Genomic DNA, 25244 nt, shown 5'->3' with positions numbered 1-25244 from the left:
CGAAAAAATAAAAAACACAGTGAGCTTCCAGCCAATCGGGGCTCATAGAGGCACACGCTGTCCCCTCCGCGTGGCTCACCACAGAGTATCAGATGAAGTGCTTGTGGTTAGCAGGGCCGGGTCACGTGAGCAGTCCCTGCGGCGGCTGAAGCGCTCTGGTTCCCTGATTACAAGGCAGGGCCAGCCAGAGGCCCCATTTGAGCACGAGCCGCTGGCGCTACCGCTAGCCACTGAGACGAAAGACACGGCAACTACCGTTCCACAGGGTAGAGTGGGTGGGTGGGTGGGTGGGTGAGTGAGTGAGTGTGTGTGTGTGTGTGTGTGTGTGTGACAGGACTCAATCTGGCAGATACAGAGAGAAGCCCCCTCACCCTATGAAATTTTCTTCAGAGAAAGCCACAAGTACAGGGGTCTTGTCTTCAAACGAGGAGCCGTTATGGCTTCCAAATGGAGAAAATGGCTGCCATGCCTGGCAAGCTAGCCACCATGCGACCGCCACTAATCAGATCGGAGGTATAAAGAAAAAGGGGAGAGGGGAGGACAGTGGCCACACACTGATGAGCAGCAGGCAGGAAACTTCAGAGAAATGAGAGGAAAATGCCCAAGACAGAAGGCTTCCCGGATAAAGACTCAGCATATGGAGAACCGCTATCTGTGGTCTTAGAAAAGAAATCCCTAACAGACTCTTTTTCTACTGTATATACAGGAAAACATCATTCTTTATATATCGTGGATAGAAATCTGCTACCCTGAACCAAACAGGCATGGAACAAAGACCAAACTCTAGAGCTGGCCTTCGATTAGCCTCCTGAAGGTTTTAGACGTAGCTAAGTGCCAAGTTGATAATAAAGAAGCACATAAAGCTACTAGTAAACACACCCTGAGGTGTCTGTCCCCACTGAGGTTTCCTCTACGAGGCTTCGGTGGCGAGGGATACAGGGTGTGACAGAATAATTGGGAGACAAGAATGAGGGAAGTTTCTTGTTTCATATCCACTGTAAGTAGAGGTAGTGAGAAGTAGAAGAAAACAGAGACTATAGAAACAGCTGTGTGTAAAACCACCTGTTTGACACGCGCACACGTACACACTGAAAGACAAGGGTGATGGAAACTCTGCAGAAGTCCCACGCGCCGTCCTACCACATCGCAACTCTGACCACAGTTCAAGTAGGTGTCAAAGTCTCAAAACACACAAAGGGACACAAACAATAAAATGATTACATCCCCCACCCTACGCACAACCACGACACACATGTGGAAGTCTTTACCTTCTCCCCCCTCCGTCCTCAGTGTGTAATTACTGTGCTATTAAACCCCTGCGGCAGTGTAATGACTGACTACGATGCTGGCATTGAGCGGTAAGTGTCACACGCTCTCCACGGCTGATTTTTCACGTTTGAAATTACAGCGTTTCGCAAGCAGTCAACGCTCACTTTGAAACAAGGACGTACCATCTATAAACCTATTCCAATTTGACCGGATGATTGATGTCAGTTTGTTTTAATAATCATGGATTGAAACTGTCTTTTGTCAATCCATTTCATTTCGGATTTGGAGATTCTGCTAGTTTATCTTTTTTTTTTTTTTTGCTTTAAAACCCCTTCAAATGTCCCAAGTTATCTGATAAAGACAACAATAGTTCAACAAAGAGACTGCCAGTGACTCAATCCTTTCACTTCATGCAAGGAAGAGACCAAACTGCAGTGTGAAAAACCACAGGGGAAATTTCAGCAGGCCGAACTGACCTCAGTGTAGTTCATGGTTGCAACATGATAGCCCTCAAGTTTAGTCACACAGCTACTGCTGCTTAGATTTTATTTACACATCTCTCATAAGTGTGACAGACAATATCCAAACATGGATATGAAACCAGATCTCTTTTAAATGGCACCAGCATCACCCGTTTTGAATTCTAACAAGTAGTCCAATGCTTCTTTTTCAATACTATTCACCATGAACTCAACACTGAATCAACTTGCATCAAGCTGCTCCATTTGCTGACATTTTAATGAATGTTACTGTGGGTTTGATGTGGAGGAAGAGACATGTTTTTCCAGAGATGATAGCTTTATGCTTACTTTGTAGAACTTGGCTCCGGTGTCATTCTGGAACAGACTCAGACTCTTGCTGTCCAGCCTCCAGTAATGTCTCTTCCGCTGTATAACAAAAAAAAAAAAGGGGGAGAGTGAAGTCCAAGTTAGTACAAATGGCAAAAAATACATCACCTACCAACGTAACTGTTGTCTTAATTTTTTTGTTTCGCGAGGAAAATACCTTCTGTGCTGAATTCAACACATGTGAACAGCTTTGGTAGAAGGAGTTTTTTTCCCCCAGCATACAGGCTAAGCACAGCTCATTTCAAACTGGGCTCCTCTGTTGGGCTTTGGGGTTATCAGTCTTACCAGGTTGTCCCTGCTCGTATAATGAACCATCCAGCCCTCTTTCACCACAGTGGAGCTCCGCCTTTTGGTGTGTTTGATGGACTGGACCACCCGCATCAGAGGGATGTTGCTGCTAGTGGAAGGGCTATACACACACACACATAAAAAAAGGATTTTACTGATTAAAACTCTTTTAGTATTCAATATAATGACATTTTAATTCGCTTGTCCATAAAACCTTTTGTATCTGTTTCTCCAAGCAGTTAGTGTCCTTCCTAACAGAAACTCTGTACAGGAAGTAATGCATTTTATGTTTGCAGCAGTGCCAAATCTGGTAGAAACATAAAATGCTGCTGGTAGAATAAACATAAGATGAACCTGGTGGTTTAAAACACAACTGCAAACTTGTGATAACACACCCCCAAAAACTAATATATGAAAGAAGAATTAGGCGGCAGGCATGAATAGTGAAACCCATGACTGAAACAACAAAGTAAACAGTGCCACCTACAGAAACTTACACTTCATCAGCAATACATTTCCTAAAACAACAAGCAGGTGTCCATTGATACATGCTTGCTCATTCCTCCTGTTCATACTGACCATTAAAAGTTCCCCCTTCAAGTGAGCTTAGAATACAAGAATAAAAATGTATTTAAAAGTTTATCTGAAGATAATATAATAATACTTTAGCCATCTGAGGTAGTAAAATCTTCCACAGATACAGTCTCTTTTGTAAAAGCATCCCTCTTACTGTCTCCACGGACAGTGTCTTCCTGTTCAGCTGCAGTGGAAGGGGTTATAACAAAAGAGGGAATTTGGCACTAAAAAGACTTTGAAGACACTGATTCGTTTTGACTAGTGCTGATGACTGAAGCCTAATATTATCTTCAAATAAATGTTTAAATAATTTTTTGCACGAAAGGAGTATTGTAGATCACTTACATTAAAAACATGTATTATGAAGGGATCTCTTCATTTTCCAATGAAAACAAAAATGTAGATTTAATTAAATCAATATGTTCATACCTAATAGTCTTGATGGGCTCTTCATCCTTCTCTCTGTCCAAGAAGGGGGAGTCCATGTCAAACATCCTCTCATCTGGGGTTGAGGGTTCCTCCGGGTCGTCCAGTCCTCTGCTGCCATCCAAGTCACTACTGTCCACCTCCATGGTATCCATGGTGGTGTCTGAGTCTGGGCCAGGGCTGGCTGGCTCTACACATGCACATCAACAGCACTGTTGCAAATACTCCAGATACATCACTGTTGAAATTAAAGCAATCAAATGAATGTAGAACTTACCTCCATTGAAGTCCACTTCCCCCAAACAGTCTCTTGGTACCTTTGAAGCACAACGCTTATGGCAGTTGAATCTGCAATCTGGTAGATGAAAATTTAAAAAAAAGATTCAAACATGAATAGAAAAGCATCTGTAATATTTTCCATAGTGTGATTTTTAATGTCTCTTCATATGGACTCTTACCTTTACACTGCATGCCCTGGCGGAAGAGACCCTTGAGCAGACGCTTGCAGTACTGGCAGATAGTTGGACGAGTGTAGGTGTGGATGGCGAAGGTGTGTGGCACCTTAACCCTCCCCAGCACCATCTTCTCCATCCAGATGGGCCTGCCGCTCCAAGACAGGATCCGCTTCCCTGCCTCCTGATGGGACCTCTGCTGCTAGGGTTGGACGGATGCGTAAAATGGAAAGGAAAAAAAAAAAGATCGAGGGAGGTTAGGAAGAATTAAAAACCATATGCAGGACGGAAACGAAGGGGGGAAAAGTAGAGGAAGGGCAGCCTCAAAGGGAGTATTTGAGTGATAGTTAAAGACAGTGAATAATGACATGGCAGTGGAAGAAGAATAAAGAAATCAGTCATCGTGAGTTAGCATGACTTTGTGTAGTTTACACAATCCCAGTGGTCAATACAAGGTTATTAGATTTGTCGTGTTTTACCACATATGAGCAATTACTTCTGATTCCATGTGAATGAATCAAGCAGTCTGGAAGTTCCTGACAGAAATGAGAAGGAAGCTTTTGGAGGGTTTTTTTTGGCCAACAAGTGAGTAGACACAAAACCTTGCACTTCGACGGACTTTTAATGTCATTAACATAATTACAATTCCAGATGACCTTTCGTGGGGACACAGACAAGAGGAGAATATTCCAGAGTGGGCTTATGCAAAAAGAATTCATAAGACCTCAACGAGGATCTATCCACAGAGCTACATGCAGCTCATTTCAAATTTTATGCGTCAGTGGTATTCGACAACGGGGCCCTGGAGAGTCACCCGTGGAGAAAAGACAAATTTGATAAGTTTAGAAACTAAATCTAACAGTTAAGACAAAGTTTGTGAGCAGCATGCACACTGCCTCACAATTCACTTGGTTTCCAGGCTGATTGAGGATGGTATCAAAAGTCCAGCCAGTTCATTTTATACATGAGGATAAATGTTTCCTCCTTTCATTCATATTTCTTCTTTGTATAGTTGTGGGTTTATTCATTTCCAGTTTACCTATACATCTAAATAGGGGTTATACACCCATCATCATCATACCAATCAGAACTCACCTCATCCAGGACGACCACAGCATTCTCGGCAGGTGCGGGCCGGGGGACAGAGAGGGACGGTCCAGGCAACGAGACATTGGACAATCTCCTCTTTCTGACACCAGTACAGTTATTAGGGATCTTAAAGGCGCAGCGCTTGTGGTAGTTCAGCCCACACCCTGATGTGACGAAACAAACATGAAGCAAAGGTGTTATAACGCTGTATAACACAACACATCAACCTGTGTGAGGTAGATTAAAAAAAAAAGATGTTTTCTATTTTCTGTTTTGCACATCAACCACAAGATGGCTCCACTGATGAATAGGTTTGAATAGGAGAATTTATGACTATGGATGTTTCACTGTTAGATAAATCTTAACTACTTAGATGTAATTAATTGTGAGAGATGGTTTCAACTACAGCCTGATGACATGAAAATGAAAGAGTATAATTCAAATCTGATCCAGCACTGACAAAAAAATGAAAGGGTAGTAAGTGTGTAATTCCACTGGGATCTGAATGTTAAGCATCTCACTCACTACAGTGTCCAGACCAAATCTTTCTAGTTATATGATATATTATTGAAGTTAGCAATGTGGTGTGTTTTTTGTATGGATGTAGCAGGATGCAGCCTTTATTCTGACTTATCTCTTAGATACAGTAAAAGGTCCCAAGGAAGGCAGTGACACAACAGGGTGTGTGTGTGTGTGTGTGTCTCACCTTCACATTTAAGGCCCTGCCGAACGAGACCCCACAGCATCTCTCCGCAGTAGTCACAGAAGGTGGGGGCCTTGTAAGAGTGGACATAAAGGGCATGGGGTCGGATCTGGAAGTCTTCAACTGTTGCTTGAGCTAGAAACAATAGAAAAATGATAGAACTGAAACCTGGAAGCAAAATGGCAAAAAAAAACAACAACAACAAAAAACTGAGGGATCAGATGGAGAAAAAGAATGAATGTGAAAAGATGATAAAGAGAAAAGAAAAAAGAGCAGCCATTTGTCACACGTACTTGGAAACAATTTCATACAGTTTTTAATATCGAGCCAATATTGCAGACAACATACAGTCACACTATATATTAGACGCTCATCTAAAAAGGAAGACTCTCTCTGCAAGTGCTTCATATCAAACAAACATCTGCCTGCATATGAGCGCTATAGCCACACTGTAGCAGTAGAGGGCGTCAAATTTACAATGCACAACTGTAATTTCATCATTCCTCCTATCAAAGTGACAGGGCACACCCATTAGTCACCAAAGAAACACAGTATGATCATCTCATATCAGCCCATCCTTGTTATTACTTTAAATCCAATTTTACTGTGGATATGTGTCCCTTCCTGTTTCTCTCTGCTGTTTTGTGTCAAGCAGGCACACTGAGCTCATTGTTGGAAGTAAGAGTTGGGTTAATCATGACTGTGACTCATCAAAGATGTGAAGATGAGTAAGATACAGAGATGACTGCTGCCAAAACCTGTGTGTGTATACGTGTGTGTGTGTGTGTGTGTGTGTGTGTGTGTGTGTGTGTGTGTGTGTGTGTGTGTGTCCTGTCTCCTGAGCCTGTATTAGCAAAGTTGGTGTGTCTCTCGCCGTTCTCGTGCAATCATTTATGGGACCACAGTGACCAAGAGGGGAACGGGTTAATATTTACACTGGAGTTAAGCAGCAAAAATCAGTGCAGTGGCAATGGTGATGTCATAATGTGTATGTGTGTGTGTGTATATGTGTGTGTGTGTGTGTGTGTGTGTGTGTGTGTTCTGGTTCATTTCCGTCGAGGTGATTCAAGCGAACACATTTTCTCTTGGACAACTAAGGACATGCTCAGCTGCTGTTGCTGTGATGAGATACAGGCTCGAACAACAAATATAACATGTGGCAGAAAAAAAAAAAAAAAAAAAGAAACATTTCCTTTGCTGAAAATCTGCATATGCTCCACATCAAGACAAGAAAACATCCTTCAAGCAAGAAAACAATTTAAGATTTGGAGTATGAGACCCAAAAAAATACCCTTACATGTGCCAGAAATCCTCACCAGCAATAAAAAAAAAACAACAACAACAATTTGATCTATTAGTTTGATACAGGCAGGATGAGGGGTCAACATCTGGGTCACTTGGTCACTAAATGAGCTGAAGAAGCAAATATATGTTTTTAATTGCAAAGTCACTGCTCCAGAACCACCGTGATGAAATTCTCACATACAGAATAAGAGATCATCTGAGTCGACTCATGCCGCATATTTCTGTATTTCAGAGAAATATGATGGCTGGTGGGTGAAGAGAGAGAAGAGAGAAGAGAGAAGAGAGAGAGGGAGAGAGAGAGAGAGAGAGAGAGAGAGAGAGAGAGAGAGAGAGAGAGAGAGAGAGAGAGAGAGCGAGAGCGAGAGCGAGAGCGAGAGAGAGAGAGAGAGAGAACTCAAGCAGGTCACATGTCTTGGGGGGGGGGGGGGGGGGGGGGGGGGGGGGTGAACATAGCTCCCCTGGCACAGACACATGAAAGGCGGCATTCATGAGCTTTTTCACACACGTCTGCGAAACAACTGGCCGCTTCTTAGCAGTCGCCGTGTTATGTAATGCTCGTCGTGCTAATTAGCATCAAACAACACCAAACACATAAACTTGACGAGTTGTTTTTCGCAGCACTTCTCACGAAGCGGAGAGCTTACATGAATGCGCTATCTGTTTGCTTTGAGGCCCCCGAGTTTTTCCATTTGGAGGCCACAAGTTTCCATCTGACGAAAACAAGTTTGCCGTATTTATGACAAACAGAAGGTATTGTAAAATATCAATTTCACACTGCCAGTAGTGGTTGAATAAGGAGCTTGTGAAAGTGGGTGGGAATTGAAAAGGGGGGGGGCGGGGGGAGGGGGGGGGGTGAAAAAAACAAGAACAAAGGGACAATCGGTCAAGCCAAAACCTCAAACCTCATGGGCCGAAGATGGGCCTGAGCAGTGTCCGCTGTGTCCAGGGCCGCCCCGCACATCAGAGCATGTTTACAACTCCACGGGTCTACTACAATCACTTACTGCAGGAAAAACAAGCCCTCTTTCTTTGAGCCCGGAGCCAAGAAAAAGCCACTTCTGCCTCCCTCACGCAGCGAGAGAGAGATTCAGACCGTCTCTCTCCCACAGCCGCCTGATCCAACAACAGGTTGGTTAGGGATGATGACAGGAGGCAAATTGCGGGGCAGCAAAAGGTTCATATTTTCTCTGAACCGAAGCAAAGGCTTGGGAATGCGGATGTCTCTCCTCGTGTTTCTCAAATAAATATCAAGTGTGTGACATGAAAAAGCCCCCCTCCTCATGAAGAAATCCAAATCTACTGTGAGTCAGATTCATTAAATTAAAAAACAAGGCATGTGTTGCAAGAGTCTCACATATACAGCCAATCTGAGATCCGGAGGTTTTTCTTCAGGTATATCTCAGGCTATATATTGTGTAGCTCCTCTGGTGGTGCTTACACCTGCAGATGGATTTGTGAAGGTAAAGGGAGGGGGATTATGATGAGAGAAAGCGGGGAGGGAAAGAGAAGTAACAAAGACTGACACAAAAGAGAGCGCAAGACAAACACAGACAGTCAAAAACAAAAAGAAGGAAGTTCTCCAGTCTTTAGTCTACATTCCTCAGTCCTGATGCCTGAAGTATCCTCAGATCCTGAACCTATACAATCATCCCCGCTGTCTAAATCCCTGCAAACAATGCTAGCGGCCCAAGAGACAGAGAGAGAGAGAGAGAGAGAGAGAGAGAGAGAGAGAGAGAGAGAGAGAAGGGGGAGATATTCACAGCACAGGTGGTGTCAGGTGCTTCCCAGTGGAGGCAGATGGAGCAGGAGAACAGATTAGAGCTGAACAGATATTCTAAGCCATTTGTTGGTTGTCGGCACCCGCACAGGAAGCTGATTCATTTCGCCGTGAGAAATGACAAAGAAAAACCAAACATCTGTGCAACCGCTACAAAAAAGGTGAGCCATCTTATGGAAAAATTGAAACGAGGGGGGGAAAGGGAAAAAAAAACCCCAGAACATTTATCACAACATAAAATGAAAGCAAGTGAATGCAGCGTGGAGTGATTCACATGTAGTCATTCACTTGAGGACAAAAGTTGTGTAAGAGCTGTGTGATTTCATGGCTACATTTTCTGTGAGTACCCAGGACTCTCACAGCAAGCGTCCGACCCGCTGAGGTGTGCTTGAACAAGACACAACAGGCTGTCTGTGTTTACTAGAAGGTGTGTCAATAATGACTATGCATAAAAATGTAAAAAAAAAAAAAAAAAAAAAAAAAACTTTCCTCCAGTTTATTAGTTTTGGACCATTGTTTGGCCTTTTGGATACTTGGTTTATTTTTTCCTCTTTGACCTTAAGACTGTTTGTTTCAGCTGAACCAAGTTGAAGCTCGGTTGAATGAGGACTTACTGTATGACAGTTTTTATACAATCTGTGCTGGTATTTCATCTGACATGGGTAATAAAAGTTGAAGAGAACAATGTGGTGTCAAACTGAGCATGTGTTAGTTGAGTATAATAAGAATAATTCATACTGTAAAGCTTTTTCTTTTGGCTTCCCATAGATTAGAATTACATTACATCATCTGCATTCAACAAGTATGAGCCTATAATTCCCTCCTTATCCTGATGCCAACCATGAGGAGGGGGCAAACAGGTTATCTGGATATCTAGTTTAAACTTAAAAACACCTAAATGTCCATTCATATTAGGATGGACAATGTCTGTGACTGGGTGATTAAAACATTTTGTTCATTCTGTACCTTTGTGTCTGCCAAAAGCAATAGTTCATGAAGGTCTGTTGAGTCAGTGTTTTCTTTATCCTTCACAAAGATGCAAAATAACAATCTGTTTTAGTGCTCCTTTCTTCCTGTTTAAACCAATCTGAGATGCAAGAGCCAAAGACCTTCAGGGCATCAGTCTATAGTTTTAACAGCAGTTTACATACCAGAGAGCACCACCTCGATGAGGTCTCCTTCGTGGATGTCTTCAGCCGACGTCAGCCTCTGCAGTATGTTGTCATCATTTAGATTGTGGCGGAACAACAGGATCTTGTCGTACATGCCAAAGAAGCCACACTCCGGGAACTGGAGAGAGACGGAGATGCGAGAACAGCAAAGTTAAGATACCAGTGAATTATTAAGTCTGATAAATAATGACAGAGGTACTATGTGAGGTCTAAAGCAGACCATTAATGGTAATACACAGATATTGAATGAGAGTTAGATACAGAAAGAGACATATATCCTACCCCCTCCTCCTTGTCTAGCTTATATTTCACATTACATTCAATAGTAAACCTCCTGCAAATACATGCAAGCACACACACTCATATCAGGTTTTTTTTCTGATGGTTTACATCATCATTAGTAGAGAGGGAATTAACTATTTTGAACTCAGTGACTCAGGAAAGGAGCTCAGGAGCAGGCCTCCTTTTCTGCCTTTGGAGAAATCTACTGTATAAAGTAGGAGGAAATACCACTACAAGGGCCCTTCACTGAAGACTGATACCCATTTTCCCAACCGCAATCAAAGTGTGTGTCCCACATTTATTTTCTTGGAGTCATTAAGGCCAGGTGCTCCCTTTGGAGCCTGTTTTTTTGAGCCAATTCTCACTCTATATTTCACTTTAAAATAAGCAAAACCCACATTGTTTCCAGTTCTACGATAATATCTTGATAAAAAGCCGTAATTAAAGGAGAAATCATCATAAATTATTCCAAACACAGTTGGTGCTTAAGTAATATCCGTATGCTCTGATGAGTAAAAGCAGTGGCGAATCATCTGGATTCTAGTAAGAGTTTTAGCTCAGCTGTCAGCATCACTGGCGATGTGTGGGCCAAACCAAACCTAGGTCATGCCAGGTCATGAGCTGGAGCTGAGAGCGCCGATGTGAACTCACGTGATTGTGGCAGGGGGGGGGGAGAGGAGGGTGGTAGAGGGAGTCGGGGGAGAAGGAGAGGAGGGGGGGAGGTAAACATCCTGAGAGGAGTAGTGGCGAATCAGCGCACAGGAAGTGCAGCGCCAGTCAATACTGAGTCGCTTCCTGAACTGAGGGCAGCTCATAGCGTCTTAGAGACCAATATTCTTGTCACAAGAGCCAGAGGCAGATTATAAGAATCACCTCTCCTCCCTCCTTCAGATTTTTTCAGGGCTTAAAGTTGAATTCTTATTTCTTGGAGCGGGGGGAAAGGCTTTTCTCACCTCGTGCACACGTTTAACATCACTATTAAAGACCTGACAGTGCAGAAAAAGCAGATCAACAGTAAGATGGATATTCGGAGCTGTTCTGCGTGGTTGGTATTAAAGTGTGAATCGGGGACGCTGTAATTTTACACCAAGTTATGAGCCTAGTCTCAATGCCAAGCAGGCTGGTGCTGGAGGATCCACCAGCTGTTTCCCCATGAACCAGGGTCACGCATAATGGACCACGCAGAACAATGCCACTGTGGCCCAGGGGCAACCAGGGCTGGCACAGTGTCTGGGCACGGGACACATAAGACACCTGGAGCCTTCGACTGCCAAGAAACACACATACAGAGACAGCAAGACAGATTGATGGTCCCGGGAAAACATGGGTGAATCAGATGACTCGTGTGAACAAAGCCAGGAGGAGGATGACGAGAAAAAAATGAATTCTGCACAGAAGCTGAAAACTTCTGAGGCCCATTGCGGTCGGTCCTCCAGGCAGGAGAGTGGACTAGCCGATAGACAGAGAGACACAACAAAAGTACTGCCCCCCCCCCCCCTTACACCAAACCTGCACTCTGATCTTTCACTACAAGACAGCAATTTCCCTTCAGGGATCAGTAAAGTACAACATTATAACAAAAACATCACTTTTTGTGCCGCAAAAGGGTTTTTCCCATGAAAACACTGGACGCCGGGTGCTTGAAATAGCATTCATGAACTGACTATTGGCTCACTCTAGGCTAAACAACATAGTTTAAACACCAATACTGCCTGGTGCACATGTGCAATTGCTGCCCTGCGAAGGATATAATGTGAGTCATATTGGACTAATCAGTCAGATTATCCTAAGGTAACCTGGGACTATGCACCACTGTCAAGAATTATGAAATATAGCCTACTGTAGTTGCTCAATACCTTGGTTACAACAAAATCTATTCAATTGACCACCAGTGCATTGGGGGTAGAGGTAGATATTTCACTGGTGGATATATAAAACCAAATCTATCACCATAGCTCGATACTACAGGGGGTAATTGTAAAAAAAAAAAAAAAAAAAAAAAAAAAAAAGATTTTATGCAATTTGGGTCAACTGACCTTTTAAATAAATAGTGAAACTCTATTTGAAGCGAATGAGAGTGCTGAATAACTGCATTTTTTCCATCTCAAAATTACCCTGATGATTGCTAGAGTAGTTATTTCCAAATACAGAGACTACAGAGAATACAGAGGTTGTGTCAGGATAAAGCTTATGGTGAAATTATGTTTTTTCAGTACATCAATACACACATACATCATAAACTTGGGGTTAGTGGTTAGACCTGTCACCTGAGTTCAAATCAATCACTGTCCTATTCATATGTGTTTTTCTCCAGGAGTAAATACTGTAAATACATACATGGTGCTGCATGCTGGCAACATAGCTGAAATGTACTTTGCTTCTTGCCCAGTGCATGCTGGGAAGGTCTCCAGGCCATTTCCCAATGGATATATTATGAGAGCAGGACACAGTGCAGCTACTTTGATTTGGGGCCAGTTTCACCCAGTGGCCATTCACAGTACTGCAGCCAACAACAAAAACAAAAATCTGTGTGCCCCAAAAGCATTTTCCCCATAGACCACCATTATAAAAGAGATGTCTGTTATACTGTTGGGGAAACTCAAACTTCAAACAAGTTCAGTATTGACTCTTTCTATTATTATTTCTTAATCCATGAACGTTTTATATCTGAAAAACTTTCCCAGAGCATAGAAAAGAAGTGATTTTAAAGTTTGTGACATGGCTTTGTAAAGTCAACAGGCCGGGAATATACAACACATGAGCCGGGCCAGCAGGAAAAACATTGACAGGACATATTTATTGTAAGCAACCATGGAAGCTAGAGAACATTTTTTGGCATATACGCCAGGTGAGCAATTTTTATTCGAGTGAATGAGCACCATCTTTGGATTTCATTTCCGGTTCTATAAGAAGTCCATGAGTAGAGTGTCCCACAACTCTGAACAGGACAACAGCACTTCTTCTGAATCCTTATTACCCATCTATGTCGCTACAAGAACCAGAGCTAGCTTTGTTCACCAAGAAAGAATGTGTTTGGTAAAATTGTGATTTATTCAGATTTTAAATGGAGACACAATGGCCTGTTGCATAGCCTACACATTCACACACAGATACAACTTGCCACTATAGGACTAATGGACTGCTGTACAGACTGGGGTCAGCTTTCACAACACTGTGAACCTGTGGTGTGATTGTGTGTTATAATATTTTGATTTCATATAGACATCTCTTCCTTGTGTTATAAATTCCACAATAGCCTATCATTAATTATATATACCAATAGAATCCCTTTATGATGATTTTAACTATACTAAAACTATATTGAACAGTGAAATCATACAGTTTGTGGGGTAAAAACTGTGACACAAGGCACGTGCCTGCATAATGGCACATTTCCAATCCCCCCCCCCCCCCTTCCATTCTGACATACCTACATCCTAAACCCTGTCACCCTCTGAGGTGATTAATGCTATGCGGCTCAAACCATCACCACCAAAAGCGAGAGGTGGGGCGGGAGGGTTAGTGGGGGGCATCCTTCCTGAGCCGGCTGTAGTGTCACGGTGGGGTTTTCCTCCACTCGTCCGACACGCCTGCTGTCAGACCCGCACGCACACATCCATCCACACAAAAATTGCGGTCAATGCCCAAATCTAGCCAGCTGGAGTCACCGCCTCTTGGCACTCTGTGTAACACTTTCCACTGTACAGAAGGGGTCCCATTCCAGAGCAGGAGCATCTGCAAACCGGTACATAACGGCTGTGAGGGCAGAGGACACTTCTTTTTTCCATGCCTCATTAAAGCAAGAGGAAGCGAGAGGTGCAAGAACAATAGATTTGCAGGTTTAGGACACATTTTAACAGCGTGTTGTTCAGATCATGGTTAATTGATGGCTAACCTGTGGGTGCACGTACACATAAAGTACCGATCACACATGTAAAAATAAACCCCTCACCTCCACCGTACCCCTGTACACATGCGCACCCCTCGCACACCATCACCCACACATGCTACTGCACACATCTCCGAAGCCCATAGTGACTAAGCACGTCTTTTGTCATCTTCAAACGTAAATCCATTCAACCGAGCAGCCCCGACCACACACGCACACCAAAGACCCCGGCATGGAGGAGCTGTGTGTGAGGTCCACAAGTCAGGCTGGAAAGACGAGTGGAAAGGGGCTTTGCAGTAGTAAGCTTTTGTTAAACGAACTAATCCGCCATTGATATGCTAAATCCTGTTATAAGGAAAGAGAGTGAGACGCAAGAGAGAAAAAGGAAAGAGGGGAGATGATGGGGGGTGAGAAGGCCATGGCAGGACAAATCTGAAATATGGCCTTGTTTTATTGGAAGCCAAAAACAAATTACATCAAGGCAGCCATGAGAAAAAAAAAGATCTGGTTTGAATAATGAAATGTACCATTTGGCACTGAGAAATAATGATGCTTTTTTTGCAGAATACAGTTAAATTTTAAAATGATAGATTAGGGACATTACTTGTAAATCATAACTCATCTACGTAGATGTAAGACATACAAACTGGAGCTGCTGCATGCAAGAATCTTCTGCTGGATTTCTTTGCTATCACTGTAAAATAAGTATGAATAACTTACAATAGGAGTTCTCTTCGGAGTGGAACACTGTGCACAACAATTTTGCGGTTAGGCGTGTGTATGCGTCTGTGTATGTGCGATGTGTGGCAGAGGTGGGTGGCAAAAGGGAAGCAGTGTTGAGAGCAGTGCACAGGCTCTGACAGATGGCCATGTGATTACAGTAAGGAAAAGTATGCTGCTTGACCTCAGGCTGCCTCGCACCTTTATTAGTCTGGCAGCAGTCCAGACAGATCTGGAGTATGATCGCAGTGAAATGTCCTGCTCCAGTCAGTCTGCATGAGGTTTCTACATACAGCTCTAGCTCGGTAAATGATGCTTTTCATAAAAACACTCAAATGTAGCTCAGTAAATCAGGATTATCTGCCTTTTTACAAACAGAAGTGGCACTGATTTAGGTCTTGTTTAAACTGATGCATTTTCTTCTCAGTTATGGATTTAACTGCCAAACTAACAATGGAAACAAGTCTTTAGAGAGAGTACGACACGTTTGAAAATGCCTTTAGAGCTTTTTAAAATGCTGTATGGTTGTCACGTGACCTCTCTCGGTCATGTGATTTGTTTTTTCACAATCGTGACTTTGTGGCCGACGTCGTTCTTTGTTCTCACTCTGTAAATAATTCAACTGACACAAGCGGGATCAGCGCTGTGTAAAACTTAAGTGGAACCTGGAGAAACAAGTGCATAAATGAGTTGAGTAAAGTGTAGAAACACAGTGAGGCGTCATTATACCAAACTATAAAATGACACAAGGGAAACTAATCAGATGTGTTCTCTCTTTGGATGGGTTTTTTCACATTTCCAATTAAATGGTGACCCAGGACTTCTATTCTAACCTTCCACTATTTCCATTTTTTGGACAATTTTTTGACTATAAGGGAGTTTGGGCATTTAACTGTTATTTTGGCATTTCAATCTGGCATCTATCTGGAGAAATACATCTGAAAATGCTACAGTGGATGAAAAACCTTTGACGTGTCAAATCCAAAGTCCAGGAGGGAAACCGTGGGTGTTAAAAGGTGAATGAGCAACCGTCTCACTCTTCTGAGATGCCCGTGAGCAGACACTTATCCCCAGGCTGAAGTCTGAGGTTAAACTGATCACTGAAGTAAAAATGAGTGTAATTAAACTTTAGACACAGACATGCAACAGCATTACAAAAGTAAAAGGTTAAAAGATGATGTAATCTCCCTGCTGAAGAGAAAACCTACATATTTTCATCAAGGTACTGTGTTCTTGTGAACATTTAACCAGAGTCAGGAGGTAGAAGGTCCTTGTTCATTTAGCTTGAGGTGGCAAGATAAAGACTATCACAAGATCAGTATGATACAAGGTGCTTTTATTCACCAGATAAATAAGTCCATTGACTGATGAGCCTGCAATTATTCAATAGTACTAAAGACACAGATCACACTGCTTCACACATCCTCCACTTGGATCCACAAGCTGTTGATTTCTGTTTGTTTCAGTTATGTCATTGAAGCAAGTCTCTAAGAACACCTTAAAAGGAGAATAATAAAAAAAGTTGACCAAGAGTTGGACCAAATCGAATTTATATTAAATAAATCGAAGCATGAGTTGATGAGCTTTGATGTACAAGAGATTTAATAGACAACATGTGCTGAATCAACATGCTCTATAATATGTCATAAAACCATAAGTTCCACTGAGCTTAAGTGAGGGTTTCACAAATAGGAAAACATTTTTTTTTTAATGTCAGAACAACGGGGGAAACCATTGTTTGACTTTGAGGTGCATGTTAATGCCCACAACAGAGGAAAATATACTTCAATAACTCGTCAAACAAACGCATTGGAAAATCCAATTACGTGCTCACGCGAACCTTGTGAGGAAAGCTGTGTAATTACTTTGAGTCACATCAAACATGATGTGGAAAATTGTGTTAATTTATTAAAGTCAACAGTGGGATTGTATTTGTTTTCATTACATATTATTAATGTAATACCGAGCCAAACTTTTCCACACAGCATGATACGAGAAACACATGCGCAGCGAATTAGACAATTAATAGATGTGGGCATCGACAACAGCCAAATAATTAATTCGTCACTCAGAGTGATGCATCAAAAGAGGGCACACTGGAAACGCGCCGGTTTTCCGTGCTCGTGTTCAACATGAAGTGTTTTTGGTCCTGCATTAACAGTTTCCATATAATTTGGGGTGCATGATTTCTAAATAATTGAATTTGATGGTGCAGATGTGCTCGCTGCACTGTAGGTATGAAGCTAACTCAATATAAACATTCACTCTACACAGTCTAAGGCAAAAAATTAAAAATCACATTCAATTTTTCAAAGACATTAACATTAATATTATTGCTAGCTGAAGGAGGGAATGTTCCGAGCTTAAATGAGCTGACGGTGAGCACAAAGTTTTATAAAGTGTCTTCAAGTGCTAGTATAAGCAAAACCAATGTTCAGCGCACGTGAATAAACTAACACATAACTATTTAACTTTTAGTGACCTTTAGATGATGTGTCACGAATGCTGTTTATTCTGAGATGTCAAGTATAGTCACGTAGAAATGAAAATGATTGCAAATGAGCTAAATACACCCTCACGTCTGCATGTGAGTCTCACTATGATTCATAGTGTCTTGTGTTTTAAAGAGAGTCATTGATAGCACTGGGTAGAGATATTACTATTATTATTTCTGCATATGGTAATAAAGCTTTTGAGCTCTTTGAACCCTGTGTCGTTTACATTAAAACATGCAAAAGACATACACTGGAATGCATTATGAAGCTGTGAAGTCCCTGGCCTCAAACCATAAACCTTTGTTCTACTTAATGACAGGATTAGTACATTTTGATTAGAGCCCAACCGATAATGGGTTATTGATATTTGAGAGTTTTCAAATAACCAGATAACTTTATATATGTATATAACTATAATTTTTGATAAGGATCCCTTAAATGTGGTTATTACTGAGTTGTGACTGAGTGGAACATTTTACAGTTGAAAAATAACTGTATTGCTTCTCTCTGGGGGACAAATGTGTACTTGAGAGTTTCTAAACTACCTCAAACATATCTTGGGCATGTTTGTACTTCAGTGTCTTATTGCTTATACATGTAGTCAAACATACCCATGATAGGCTAATACTTGACATCCTTGAAGAACCAGAAGACAGATCGATTCGACTGCAAAAGGAGAAAAGTTTATTAAATAGCTTGCTTGATGCAGGGGTGACATCATCTGACACACCATCCTCTGTTCTATTCATTTAGCAAGTCAAACATTTTTCAAAGTGTTATACACACTAGTATGTTATACTGTAGATCTACTGACCACAGCCCCATGATGAGGCAAGCAACTGCTTGGAACATTCTGCAGAAAGAAAGGCTGAGAAGCATGTGCTTCATTTCAATGGTACATTACATAAAACGATTTGCTCCTCTGTTTGCAGACACAGGCCAAGAAAAACAGACTACAGCTGGAGGCAGAGAGAGCAAGAGGAGTGGGCTGACGACGTACTGGATTCATATGGCTTCTTGTGTGCACTTGCAGGATCCAGCAAACTCATCCCATCAGTCTCCATAATGTACACATGTTCAAACAACGGTACGTCCCCCTTCTAAAAGTTAATTCAGCTTTTTTTTTTTTTTTTTTCCACTGCAAAAAAAATATATAAAAAGGACAGAAACCCCACTCTGGGTAACCAACTGAAGCAGCCACATGCAGAGGGGCCTGCAGCGGAAAGGAAACTCATGTGGTGGAAGAGCAGCAAGAGAAGCTGTGACTTTCTCACTCTACGGGCTGACTAACTTGTTTCCCTTCCATGTGGTAGAATATGGCTCATGGTTCATTCATAGCTTTTACTGCATGAGGCTGTATCATCGTGGAACACATGTGCTATGTGTTTTTTATCTTCAAAAACACTAAATCCAGTCTGAATGACACCTGACGCCTCCCAAAGCTCAACGTTTCAACCGAGCATGGAATAAAGCTTTACTTGAAATATATCTGGCAGACTACAGTCAATTTCAATGTGCATGACGCCGTAGAAAACTGTAACACACACACACACATACACACACACACACACCGCACAAGCTTAAACTCTTCATCACCACTCAACTGGAACTCTCCCTGCTTTGGCAACATGCACATTCTGCTGTTTTGTGTCGACAAGTGTCAGCATAATGGCAAAGCAACCTTTGACCAAAATCTGGGGCGCTAGACCACCTCTCACCTTGTGTCCTTTTCTTTTCTGTATGTTCAAGAGAAAAGTCAGCAGTACATGGCGCTTGGCTCAGGCATAGCTGACTGGTAGAAACACAGGGGTCTGAAAAGTGATCATATGCAATTAATTCACCGGCGGTTCCCTATTACTGTAACTGAGATCTGTGTGTGTGTGTGTGTGTGTGTGTGTGTGTGTGTGTGTGTGTGTGTGTTCTTGTACATTTCGGGTGCAGACAAGGTAGAATCACCACTCTTAACCGCTGAGCTTTGGGCTCGGGGCTTCGTCCAGACCACAGAGAGCGCCTTGTCGTGAAAGGAAGCTCTACACCTGTCATCCTAGACCTCCTTCAATCACCAGGAGATTCTAACAAAGCTATACCGCTTACCCAATTTACATCAGCCACAAAAGCTGACGGTTTTCATCCAAATCTCTCTCTGGTTTCACATCGCTTGCAGAGCTCTCCAAAGAAAATCCCGCAATTATTTCACCCGCCTTTTGATTATTTGAATCCAGGGAAACAATACTCTTCTGTGGTAATTTGGCCTCAAGTGCAAAAGCGCTTAGGTTGAGTGCAGATAATGGCGGTGAGGTCACCCTTTGGTTACAATCCACCGTATCCTCAGCAAGAACCAGGTGGCTTTTTTCGGGCTTAAAAAATACCATCCTTCACATGTATGTGTCATAACATGTGTGTGGGTGTTTACTTGCATGTATTTATGAATGTTAAAGTGTGTGTGCACATGAGTATTGCATGTATTAACAGTGTCTAGAGACCAGGCAGAGAAGAGGAAGGCTGAGTCACAGGATCTAAGGCCTCTCAGGAAGAGAGCAGTGTGATCTAAGACATGCTTTGGCTAGGCCCCCGCACACTACTGATGAGTTATAGCCCTGCTGCGATCCTCCGCCAGCGACTCCGCCTTAGAGATATACTGCAGTACACACTCCATCTCCCCCTCTCTGGCTTGGAGTAGCAAGGGGGGGGGGGGGGACAGCAGCCAGATTCACCTCCACGCGGGGCAAATAAACAGGTGAACCTGGGGGGATTTATGAGCGCGAGATTGATGGCGACTGCGTTTTCTCTTGCTCTGGTGGAGCCGAGGGTCATAAGGTGCGAGGTAATAGCAGGATGTAGGAACACGCTGCTGTTACTCAGCACAGACATTAATAATTGCTGTGGGTTCTGTGTTACAGAAAGTGGGCAGGGATTAGCCGCTTGAGGTTTTCTTTATTTACGATAAATAATGAGCACTTTCTCTCACAGACGTTCTTTTGTTGAATTAGTAGTCGCACAGAAATACATTTGTGCTTCAGCTGAACTAAACTAAACACTGCAGCGGTCCAAATTCCAACACTCAAGTTGTCACCTTTCCTCAAAACACAGACACCAAAAGGCAATTTCTCTGAACATTTAAACACACAGACAAGAATAATAGCAAGTGCAGTGTAGGGAAAAAAGCCATTTGAGTGCACACGCACACACACACACACACACACACACACACACACACACACACACACACACACAGACTGAACAGGCTGTGCTGCTCCGCCGACCACAGCAGATTGGAGAGCAGGAGCAGAGAGAATATGGAAACAGGGAGCGGCTCTGAGGGGAACTAACCGAACAGCGGAGTGCGGCCGAAGAAAGAGACACAGTGACAAAAGGGCTCATGCAGAGTGGCTGACTGTTTCCCTTGGGTTTAAAAATGGCCAGACAGACCAATTGAACAAAAGCAGAGTTGTAATACAGCTACTTTTCTTTCCACTCGGGCCTGTGGTGTTTTTCATTAGAGCAAATGTTGCTCATTAAAAAAAGCATTTCTTAACTCCTTCTACATTCATAAACACAGTAGGTTTCTTGTTGTATTCTTGTTGTATCGACTTGTAATTGCACTTCCCCTGCCACCTTCCTATCGGTTTGACAGATCACTCGCTTCACTGAAAGACAGGAAAGGCAAACAGTGCTGAGAAAACAACACAGAATAAGAAATTCTGCTGCTAAATGGATCAATACAGCCACACTGGTGGAACAACACTGTGTATCAACAGCAGCGACCATGTGGTCTTCACTGCAGGACACTTAAAGCATTTTTGGCACATTAACAGATTTGCGAGTCATGCTTTGTTTATGAGTTGAGATGAGTGGTTCTTTAGTGCAGAAAATGGACATAAGTGATAAACGAGGTTAAATAAGCACAGTTAATATCTTAAAAAGGGGCGATGTCCTTGTCACAGCACCAAGTTCAACCCCCCCCCCCCACACACACACACACACACACACACACACACCTCCTCCTTCTTCTTTTTCTTTAGCAGTTGTCATGGTTGAAGTCTTCCAAGTGTGCTGAGCTTGTCAGCGGGTGCAGTCAAGGTAAAGCTCCAGAAAAAACTTCACTTAATGAGTAAATTAATAAAGGAAATGAGATATCCTCTTTCAGTGAACCTTGTTACACTAACATTACAAATTTATGAATGGAAGTTAGTAGAGTCTGTCAGGAAGTTCTCATAAATTACTACAGGTGGTTGGCTTCACAAGGACAAAGTCACCAGGATTCCTGAGTATTACACAGTTCAACATTACTGCTTCCCACCGCGTCAATATAATCACAATCAAAGCCCATTCAGACAGTATTAACGGAGAGATTGAATTGATGTGAGATAATCTCCCGCCACTGGCTAAAGTCAAATATGGTGAAGGTCATTCGGGAAGCCTTGATGAGAAGAAAATCAAAAGCAAAGCCACGCTTGGTGGCAGGAGCCGCCTTTTATAGATGGTTTTGGCACCGGCTGAACCGACATCAGCCGTTCGGTGGCCGCAACCCCCTCTGTGGCCCATGCGAGGCCTACCCACAGGGCTGTCCCAGCCTCCCCTGCCCCATTTTCCCTGGAGAGGGCCACTCTTCTCCACTCTGTCATTCCCTGACTCTTGCGGCGAGGCTCTGTGTTCTGCCATGCCACTTTACATTTAAAGGAGAACGAGGCGGCAGAAATGTGCACTGCAGATGGTAGAAATTACTTAGCTCACTTAACTTCAGAGATTTTTTTTTCTCCCTTTTTCTTCTCTCTCTCTCTCCCTTTTCCGCAAATTACTCCAAGACTAGGGAAATTGATAGATACCTTGTGCATGTAGGCTTTTGAGTTGTACATGGACGACTTTGAGTTCTTCAGATATCCCAACTGTAATATCAATTTAGCCAACTTGATGACTTTCAGTGTGTCCGCAAATGAACACTGAAAACCATCAAACCAAATATTGGAGGCAACTGTAACAGTGGACTAGAAACCAATACCAAGACTGAATACTTTGACTCAAGAGTGACCTGTTTTTTTCTTGAGAGGGAGCTGAATGTGCTTTCCAGGAAACGTCTGGCCCCATGTATATCACACATAAAGCCCTGTGCTGTTGGGACGTCCTCTGGGGTGAAATATGGCTGCCAGCTCCATAGGAACATGCAGATGTGGGCTTATACTGTCGAAGGGAGGGAGGGAGCGAGGGAGGGAGGGAGATGGTGGTGATTTATTTCCCGTGTGTTTCAGTTAGTTTTGGTCGATGTGAACTGCAGTCTCTCCATTTTCCATCTGTAACCTTCCCTCTTACTATTTTCTCTTCTCTTTTTCTTCTCTTTTTTAAAAAAGTTTTCTCTTGCTCCTTTCTATACTTCTTCCCCAGACATGGTCGATGTTTATGACATACCTCAACCTGAGAGTGGTCCTACAGCACAAAGGTCTTAAGTGAGAACACTGGTCACATATTGATTCCATGCTCTGAAACTAAATCACCAAAATGAAATGATCTAAATTAGACACACTAAATAGCAAATGAAGGCAGATATACATATTGTACATTACAACACCACCATGAAAGTATAAAAATGCAAACCAAAACAAGCTTTCTCAACTGATTCAACTCAATCTAATTATTCTTGAAAAAGGAATGCTGAGCCGATCTTGTTGTCTCTGCCAAGTGTTACCTTGCATCATGGAAGTGATATTACTCAAAAGGTTTAGAACAATCCTTTTGTTTTTACAATACTCTGCCATTTTACTGTGTGTTGTCCAACGTAGCCTGCTTCTGACTCAAAAAGGCCTTTGTCTCGCTAATTACAGAGGCAGCTGTACAACCCTCAACCAGAGACTGGGAGTTAAAGGACTGACAAAACCAGTAGGGAAACCTGTGGCTGAGGCAGCTGCCTTTCACAGCATTTCCAGCTGGAGAGCAAAATGCAGTAACATCCTAAGGAAAAGTGCTAAAATTAAAGTATTCATAAAACTAACATTTGAGGCAATGGTTTAATGTTTTTTTCCATTACCTATGCCAAAATATCTTCAAATTTCCTTCCTCCTACTAAGCTTTATCATCCCCTTTGATAGCAAGAGAAGCTTTTAAGGGATGCCAAGCTACACTGTAAATTCGCTGTTTATATCGAACACATTTACAGCCAACACTCAACAGAAAGCATCTCCACCGAAAGTTTAATTGCACCTTTGAAGGATATTAAATACAGTCCCATAAAGACTGAGAACTAAACTGTGTGGATCAGGCACTCACTATTACAGCATCCATCAAAATCTGTCAGATGGTCAGTGCTACCAAAGCAAGTGTTTAGCTTCAAATATTTCAGTTTCCTAGCAGTTTAATCCCACCCATCCCGAGCAGCATCACATCATCCTCCAAATATGCCTGGGTGAAGAGGAATGTTCTGTAGCTGGCTGGCTGTCCAGGCTGGCCAGCTGGCTAGCTGGGAGTCATTCTCAAGGAGTCGTGAACTTTTGTCCCGCCACTGCTCCCTTGTTGGCTGCACGAGAGGACTTGGGCGACACCAAACAGGAAACGCTCAACAAGTGGAAGCTATGGATGTTTATCTCACACCATTCATCAAGACCCAAAAACCAGACAGAGAAGTCGGGACCCGACCAGTGAAACAAGGCTTCCCGACATGGAGTTCCATGTAGCCACTGGAGGAGCCATCAACGGGCCATCACGGGTCAGATCTAGGCTGGATGGTAACTGACTGGGAGGGTTTCAGCCACCCACTGGCTGGCTCCTTTTATCCTTTCTCACAGTCTTCAAGGAGCCTGGCTTAAAGTTGATACCTTTGTGCCAAGTGGTGACACTAAAACAGTCATACTTTTAAATATTCACTAGATTGCAGCAGAAGAAACCACAATAGCTGCTTTAAGAGACTGAGCCTATCATGATCAGGTTGCCCTGACTAAAGTTGACCTTAACCACTGAAGTTGGTGAATGTGGTCCAAACCACTACTATCAAAACCAACTTTAGATCAGCACAGAGAACAGAGAAAGGGGTGAATCTATTCTGTGGATGCTGGCCAAGTCATGTGGTCGAATCGTTAGCAGGAAGAGGAATGAGCCGTACAAAATCTATACAATACACAGCTATTATAACAGGCTGCATGACTCCCCGTCAAACAATGAGACTTATTCAAAACTAAAGGGTTCAGGAAAGATATGAAATATCAACCTTGAAGCCATGACACATTATACACAGTAAAAGAGAGCACATGAAAACATCTGGAAATTCCACAGCTGTGCAACCACATCCATAGTACATCTGCTATAGCATAAAGGCTTGTATGCATGGCTGGTAACAGTAGTTTCTCTGAGAGTAACAAGCATCTTCAGCAAAAAGGCTCACTGAAATTTGGAGAAGAGTTTGTTATGATGTGGCTGCCAATTACCTACAAAGAAAACTTAAAAAAAGATTGATGAACAGTGTCACATCTTTTATAGTTTGGCAAGCCAGTGAAGGAAAAGACTCCAAAGTACAAAAACAAACAAAAAAGAAAAAAAACTAAAAAGTAACATTGGCACAGCAAAGCAAGCAACCTCTTCACCAGAAAACCATCTATTTGTCCTTAAGCTATGGTCACAAGCTTTGAGAAGATACTGAAAGAATGAGATTGAAGATATAGGGAGCCAAAATTAGGTTCCTGTATAGAAAAGACACAATGGAGTCTAATGGGCCAGTGAGAGGGGTTGGAGGAGGAGGTAGTTCAGCCTTGTACTGGAAGAAACCCAGAGCAGAAACAAGACATGGTGGAGGCGCTACATATTCCAGCATGCTTTAAAGCACCTTGGGATCCCATAAAAAAGCTAAAGGAGTGCTGCTGAGAAAAGATTTGGGCTGCTGTTTTTGCCCTGCAGGCATAGTAACTCTGAGTCATATTATCAACAGAGAGATGCACAACCCAACCTGCTCAGCCACTGTGATAAAAGGTCAAA

The 25244-nt window shown here is 42.6% G+C and overlaps 1 protein-coding gene across 4 annotated transcripts in view; it reads right to left on the bottom strand.

The window, feature by feature from the left end:
• prkd3 (protein kinase D3) overlaps positions 1-25244 on the bottom strand; it is a 38147-nt gene that overhangs the window by 7731 nt on the left and 5172 nt on the right. For 3 of the 4 annotated variants that reach the window (XM_053336122.1, XM_053336119.1, XM_053336120.1), the window contains 8 exons: positions 9885-10023; positions 5655-5786; positions 4955-5112; positions 3866-4061; positions 3685-3762; positions 3411-3597; positions 2403-2526; positions 2079-2156 (listed from right to left, as the gene is read on the bottom strand). In XM_053336122.1, coding sequence (XP_053192097.1) covers positions 2079-2156; positions 2403-2526; positions 3411-3597; positions 3685-3762; positions 3866-4061; positions 4955-5112; positions 5655-5786; positions 9885-10023 — 1092 coding nt within the window. The remainder of the gene's footprint in view (positions 1-2078; positions 2157-2402; positions 2527-3410; positions 3598-3684; positions 3763-3865; positions 4062-4954; positions 5113-5654; positions 5787-9884; positions 10024-25244) is intronic. The other variant, XM_053336121.1, reaches the window with a different exon arrangement.

Source organism: Scomber japonicus, chromosome 16, assembly GCF_027409825.1.
Source record: "Scomber japonicus isolate fScoJap1 chromosome 16, fScoJap1.pri, whole genome shotgun sequence".
Lineage (NCBI taxonomy): Eukaryota > Metazoa > Chordata > Actinopteri > Scombriformes > Scombridae > Scomber > Scomber japonicus.
The sequence above is the reverse complement of the archived record's forward strand: the minus strand, read 5'-3'. Positions and strand labels throughout refer to the sequence as shown.